General features: G+C 38.7%; 1 protein-coding gene across 1 annotated transcript; it reads right to left on the reverse strand.

The window, feature by feature from the left end:
- Positions 1-1,042: 1,042 nt before the first annotated feature.
- On the reverse strand, positions 1,043-6,639 carry CBLN4 (cerebellin 4 precursor). Its single transcript, XM_044661124.1, is given in 4 exon segments — positions 1,043-1,240; positions 3,010-3,126; positions 6,084-6,461; positions 6,463-6,639. Coding segments are annotated over 4 exon segments (870 nt in total).
- Positions 6,640-7,436: the final 797 nt, after the last annotated feature.

Genomic DNA, 7,436 nt, shown 5'->3' on the forward strand with positions numbered 1-7,436 from the left:
CCAATTTTAGATATGGGATATTTAGATTTAATATTAGCTAAACAGATGATCTACAAGTATATACAATTTGAGGAGTTAAGGCAAAACCAGAAAATACCTAGAACACAACTGAAGGTTTGAAAAATAGACATAATTAAAAACAAGGGGATCTCATCTCCTGCTAATAAAGTGGTTGTGTCTAAGGAAAAAATCCCTTAGGTTTTTAATAAAGTGGTTATTATCAATCACGTTAATTAAAGTTGAACAATAAAGTATACAATTTCCTGCAGAGGAGCATAATTTTGCCAAGGTTTGTGAATTGATCACTCAGAACACGGGTAAGCATTTTTTTTCCTTTGTCAGACTTATGATCTATTCTTGCTATTAGAAAATATAACTTGGAAAATATGAATCTTTCATGTATACAATTAAAATACAACTATGATGCATCCCCTTCCCCCCCCTTAGGGCTGTCATGTTTGTGATCACTGATTGAGGGTACATCTATGGGTCAGCCATCCAATATGCTACACGTAGAGAAGACACAAGACCAGTCATTGAATAACAATTGCCAGTTATCTCAGGAGAACAAAATGAAGTTAAAAAAAAGAAAGAAAGAAAGAAAAACAAATAGAACCAATAGCTCAATAAACAGTTCTTTGGCAGCAAGACACGAATTCTTGATTGAAGTCGGAATGCAAATAGTCCTAATTTATAGACCTGGTTGCCAGTCCTTTTAAAACCATGAAATTCCACACCTCCAATGACTCTGGCAAGTCCAGTCAATGAAATTCTGAATAAATCTTGCAAGCAGCTTCTGACTGTTAACATTAAGCATAGATATGGATTGTCTGCTTAACATCTCAGTCCAAATATACTTAAACACAAAAATTCTGTGAAACTTCATACTGGTTCAGACAGGCCCAGAAGCCTTAAAGAGAATCCATATTCACCCATGAGAAATCAATAAGAAACATCAATCCAATGACGATAAAATGATCTTCAAATAACAGAGGGAATTGGCTGCTCCACACCTGGATGAATGTCACAGAGAAATCAGACTTTATAGGGGGAACACCAGAAAGCCAGAAAACGTAGAATACTGCCATCCTCCAACCAGATTACCTTTCTCCAGTTTCAGATAAACCTTATCCTCTTTATCTAGGTAGAGTAGGACTCCATTAGTAGCAGCTTCACGTGTAACATCCTTGTCTCCAGCGAATGCCGAAATTACTGGTTTTCCATTTAGCATCAGATTAACCTACAAGAAGAAAATCACTGCAAAGCTCTAGTTAAAGGAAAAATATCTACAGGGGATTATAAATGACATCGAGGGGATGAAGGATTGGGCAAAAGAACTAATGTTTGAAAAACATATCACTCTCCTTTCAAATTAAGGAACTGTATTTACTAGACTAAGGTTGTTTGCCAAGTTTGTGTTTTATTCCTCTGCAAGGAATTTTCTAAAAAGTCAAAAGACAAATAGCATCTATCCAGAGTAGGCTAGGTACAGGAAGCAGGACCTCACTATGGCACCTTCATTAGAGATTTACCACTTCTGCTCAACCCCAATTTTTTGGCAATAAAGGAAATATATGGCATCCTAATATGCACTACCACCCTAGTGACCTGATTAATCCAACTGCTATGAGTCTGTCAAAACATTCAGAGGTTAAACTACAACAGTGATATGCTTAGCTTTGAAGAAAAAAAAAGCACTCTTTGTGAGGGTGTGCCATGTGCAATTCCTTCCACTCTCATCCTACTCCCTGCTAGATTTGCAACAATTTAAAATTATTTGAAATAATTAATATTAATTATGATAGAAACCACTGCAGATTTTAATGAATGGCACACAACAAATGGCTAGCTCCAGATTTCACCTATACATTTTCTCTCTACTATATTTCAACACTGCATTAAGTACTCACATCCAAATGAAACCTAAAATTGTGAGATATCGGGATTTGGGGTTCTTTCAGCCCTGAAAGGCTATACCTTTATCCAGCACTCATTGTCTTAAAGGTAAGAGTATGTTAAAGAAAGAAAATTTAGAGCACTGACAGAGGGGTTGGTTTAGAACTATAAGTTGTTCCTTCATCTCCATGGACACATTATGTAATATAAATCAAGGAAACGTAATCATGTTTTTTCATTTTTCATTTATTATGAAGATAGGTAAGTTTTTTAAAATAAACTTACTCTAAAAATGTGAAATTTTGTGATTTAAGCATTTGCATATGCAAGGATAGTTGAGATTTCATGGCCCTTGACTTAAAAGCAATGAGTTTTGTTTGTTTGTTTGTTTTTCTTAAATATTACAATAATAGTATTACTATAGGGAAATCCAAATGGTCTGACTCTCTTTGTCCTTCAGAATTTTCAAGTATCAAAATGCCTAAAGATAAACTGTGGAGATGGAGGCATTTAAATTTCTTTAACATACCCTAAAAGTTGATATTAATTTTTGTGTATTTATTCCAAAGGTTTAATTAGCAGCAATTAATGGAAATATGGTCCAAACAAGATAATGTGTGTAAAGCATTTTGCAAATCTTATTGCTCCATATAATGTTAGCTACTATTTTTATTACTATTATTATTATATTTGCTTATTTCAAACTTAAATAAGTCTGTGAATCTTAAAATTGTCTCATTTCAAGTTCAATGATTTTTTAATGAACTAATTAACTTTAAAGGTGACATCCATTTAGAATATAAAAGATTTTCTACTAGGATTCACTCCATTAAATATGGCTAAACCACCTCTCTTCAGAGTTATGATTTAAATAACTTTTTTATCTCTATGTCCATTGTAAAATTGTCTCATTTAATGATATAAGGAACAAGCTTGGCATCAAGACATCATTTCTAAATAACTACAAAGCTAACCACTTTATTTGAAACAGCCAAAGAGTACATTTTGGTTCCTATATTTCTATCACAATTTTGATCAAAGATCATATATAAATAAGTCCAACTGTTGAGTGGTTGTTTGGGGGGGAGAGTTTTTATTTTTTAAAAAACATACCTGGATTGTTTGACTCTGATAGACTTTGATTACGTGAAAACTGAAACTGTAAATTCCTTTCCTTGGTGCTACAAAGACAGACTCCAAAGTGAAAAAATTGCCCACATTTACTAGGATCTACAAATAAAAATACACAATAATAATTAATATAAGCATTCTCTCTCTCAATACACACACATACAAAAAATAATGCCAAGCATGGGAAATGGGGTATAGAGACTCATTAAGTAGTGATTACTGCCTTTCAAATATCCAGTTGCTTTTATTGTCATTTAAATGACTTGGAAAATGTATGTCTTGTAGAAATGTTCTGCTTTTTTAGAAATGGTATAGCCAATACTGTAACTGCAGTATAGAAGCAACTAAAGTTCCAACAATGCTCAACTGGCTCAGAAATACCCAGGGAACATGTGAGGGCCTACTTATATTAGCTTTATCTTGAGTAAGTCAAATATAAGACAACTGTCATGCATTTACATTACTACCCCTTAAGAGTCATTGATATGTCCAGAAATGACGTTCCCAAGTCAGCCAATGAGCATCCATGGAATGTCTGCAGTCATTCCTAGAAACATTGTAGAAAGATGAGGGCATCCCTCCTTTTGGTGACATAATTCATAAAACTGGACAGCTGACACATGAAATGGTCGGAATAACTTGATCACCTAAAAGGATCTACCTACCTTCTGTCTAGTTTCCTTGTCCATTTGTCATTCCTTTGGCATAGAGGCCTCAGGTTTTATAGAGGCTTATGTTTCCAAAGATGCCAAGAAAGAGTAGACAGAAGATAATATGAGAAACAGGCTGTGTCCATGGTTTTGCATCACTGACACAGCTATCTAATCTTTATTCAAAGTTCAAAGGTCATTTCATAAAGATCATATTGCCCAAGGAGGAAGAATGATAAAAACTTCACTGCAGAAATTGAAGTTGAAATTTATTGGCTATTGTAGCAAAGCCAGTAATGCCAGATTTCAATGAGTATTATTAATTTAAATATATAGATAGATATAAAAATATCATTTAGTTTTGAGTGTGTGTGAGAATAGTTGGGAATTCTACATTCTTCCCTATGATAAAAATTCAAGAAAATGATTTGTTCCTATAAAGACACTACTCTCACATATAAATTTCATATTCCTAATATCTTGTCTAACACACCTAAAATATTCTCTTTTTTAGTATATCCATACATATCCAGTTTAACCTCCTGTGAGCTTTCACAGTAATATAATAATATAGATCATTCACACACTGATATAGTGGTGGTTGCCCAGATGAAAAAATTCTGATCCCAATATAATATTTTAATTTAGCCTAAGATTCTACCCTGTCTCAGAAAAAAAAACTAAGATTGCTTTCCTCTGACTTGATGATTAGTGGACTTTAGAGATAAAATCACTGACTGTTAATCATCTTAAACAGAGGGTTCTTAAAGATGTTTTTGGAGCACATTTAAAATAATTTGAAGTGCTTAGTCGCATCTTTGTGATTTTAGTGCAAGTTGCACAACTCATTAGCGATAATGGAAATTGCTGATTAGTGTTGACTACACAGAATGGCTGATGTTGACTCTACATTATAATTAGAGCATCTATCTCAACTATATTTATAACTGAATGTAGTTTGTTGTAGCCAAGATCTATCACTGCACAGAAGAGAAAACCTTTCCTCTTCTAATTGACAGAAAGGTCACTGGAAAGGAACAGAAGGTACTGAGGATGCTTCAAATGGCCATCGCATTCTAGCATTAATTCATTCTGAAATCATGGGTCATTTTATTCTTTATTACCTTGGGAGTGGAAAAAATGCACCCAAGTCCAAAAGGTCACCTGAACTATAAAAACAAATTTGTTCTATTTTAACTTCCTTCTTCCTATCCCTCCCCACCCTTATGGTATGGGGAAGATTCTATGCTTGCTGTCAGCTGTTAAATCTGTTTCTTATAAGGAATTCAATAATTCATACCAATACCACTTCATTTCTTCCCCTTTGCCTTTCTAAATATCATTTCAACTAGATTTCTGTCTGGATATATAAGAACATATACATATATATACATATGGGTATATCTACATGTATGTACACATATACATACTTCTATGTTATATATATCTTTCTACATAGGAGTGACTGACTTGTTGGTGAGGTTATAGAATATGAATATGTTCAATTCTATTTGGGCTGGCAGCCCAAGTCTTTCCTCCCTTTCCCCCCCCTACCAGCTACTGCTGAAGCATTGCTGAAGTCTCCGGGAATTCCTTTGGATCACAAACCCACAGGGACAGGCAGGCAGGCTAAATAGCAGCCGCTGGTTGCACTAGTCCCAGAAAGCCTCACTCTTTCCCACAATTTGCAAGGCTAGAGGTTCAGTGATACTTTTGCCTTTGGAGATAGAGGATAGAAAGATCTGCTTTCCTCCGTGTTTCCCAGGGGGGCTCAGTAAAGCTGCTGGCATCTTTTTCTTCTGCTCCGCAACTTTTCACAAAGTGCTAGAAAAGGCACCAAGTTCTACTTGGGCTGTAAGCAGCAAGAGAACTTAGAACTCTGGTATCTTTTGTCGTAAAGGAAAAGAAGTGGGAGAGGGCAAGTATGGAAGTCTAGGAGACCCTGCCAGGCAAAGGCACAACTTCTTGGGGAAGCCGGTCTATCAAATATTTATCAAACCTTCTAGAAGGTGCAAGAACACAGCAATCATGACACTTATAAGCCGGAGAAGGGAGGGAGGAGAAATGTGGGTCTTCGGAAGATAAAAGGAAAGCCCCCCTGGACTGAAAGGCCCCTCAGCTTCCATGACCTGTTGCCATCAAACTCGTCCTGAGATCTTTTTCCCCTTTTCTCTACTACTATCCAACCCTGCCTTTTGGGAAAGACCGGGAAGGAACAGGTGGAGCCAGGAAGCTCTTGATACTACACCATCCCCAGGAGCGGGGTCGGGAGCCCTCTCCACTGAGCCTAAACGATTTCTTCCCTTTCATCCTTTCCAAGTAGGTTTGACATTGCTAGGCTCAGATCTAGGCAGCTATGGTTATGTCAGGCTCCCTGAAGATGCCCACCCTGGACCCAGCTCTGACCTGATCGAAGTAAATAATGCGTGTCTTGTTGCTCATCTCCGATGGTTCGTGGTTGGTGCTCCTTACGGCTGAGAAAGCAACCTTGGAGTTGGCTGCCCGGACTGAGATCCCCAAGGGAGACGAGGAAGAGCCCTTGGCATCTGTAGCCGGATTGGAGTCGCATACCACCAAACACTTTCCCTCCAGGACTATGGGCTCAGTGTCATTCTGCGCCCACACGGGAAGCCCAGGCAGAGTCAGTGCTAGGAGAACCGCAGGGACCATGGACAGCGCCTGGCTCCCGGAGCCCATCCTGAGCGACCTCGGCTGCAGCCGGCAGGCGCTCCCCAGCGTTGTCTCGCTACCTTCCCGAACCAGGGAGCTCTGAAACCAACCAAAAAGCAAGAGCAGGAGAGGGTGCAGGCGCAGGAGCCGGAAAAGCGGTGGCAGTAGCAGCAGCAGTAGCAGCAACTGCAGCAGCGTAGCACACACTTCCACCAATTCTGTGGTTTAAAGTCAAAGTCTTCCCTCTAGCTCTCTCGCTCCCTCTGTTACCTTTGTCCTTTAAGGAGCTCATGCAGAACCCCTACCCACCCTCCTCCCCCAAATATTCAACCCTTTCTGGTTCCCCCGCACCCACCCTTTTCCTTCGGTATCCAAAATGTCTCCCCAGAAAAATATTCTTACCCCAAACCCAAACACCCCAAGGTGTGTTATTGATGATGAAGGAAAACGTGAAAAAGAGAAATCAGAAAGAAACAAAAACATATGATTCTCCCATCATTTCTTCCATCAGATGCTCCTGGCTGGCCTTGTTGAAGTCTGGCTGAAGCGAGATATGGACTACAGAAGTGGGAATTGCCCCCTCGCCTTCCCAGATCCTGAGTCTGATATCATGGCCAGGGCTTTCGCAATTCCTAGTTTCTCTTCGCCACAAATTCCCCAAAGCCTTATGTCATACCAACACAGCCCAACTATCCGCTCCCTGAGTAGACAGAGGCAGCGAGTGGATTACTATAGGACCTGCTTCTGGGATGCAGGGTGTATGTGTGTGTGTGTGTCTGTGTGTGTGTGTGTATCTGTGTCTGTGTGTGTTCCTCTCTCCTTTAATGCCTTGGCACAACTTTCTCCCTACCCGGTACAGAGAGAGAGAGAGAGAGAGAGAGAGAGAGAGAGAGTTGTAGAAATATACACACACGTTAATTATAGGAAAGATATGGGTTTGAGTTCACTTATTGATAATTATTTCTCAGCTTCAGAGTAACTGAACAAGCCTGGAAAACCCTCACACTATAGGTTAATGTGAACCTAAAGTACCAACATCAAATATAACCTGCCTATTTTTGTGAACTTAACGACCCCGCACTCCGTCTT

This window comes from Gracilinanus agilis, chromosome 2, assembly GCF_016433145.1.
Source record: "Gracilinanus agilis isolate LMUSP501 chromosome 2, AgileGrace, whole genome shotgun sequence".
NCBI classification, from domain to species: Eukaryota; Metazoa; Chordata; class Mammalia; order Didelphimorphia; family Didelphidae; genus Gracilinanus; species Gracilinanus agilis.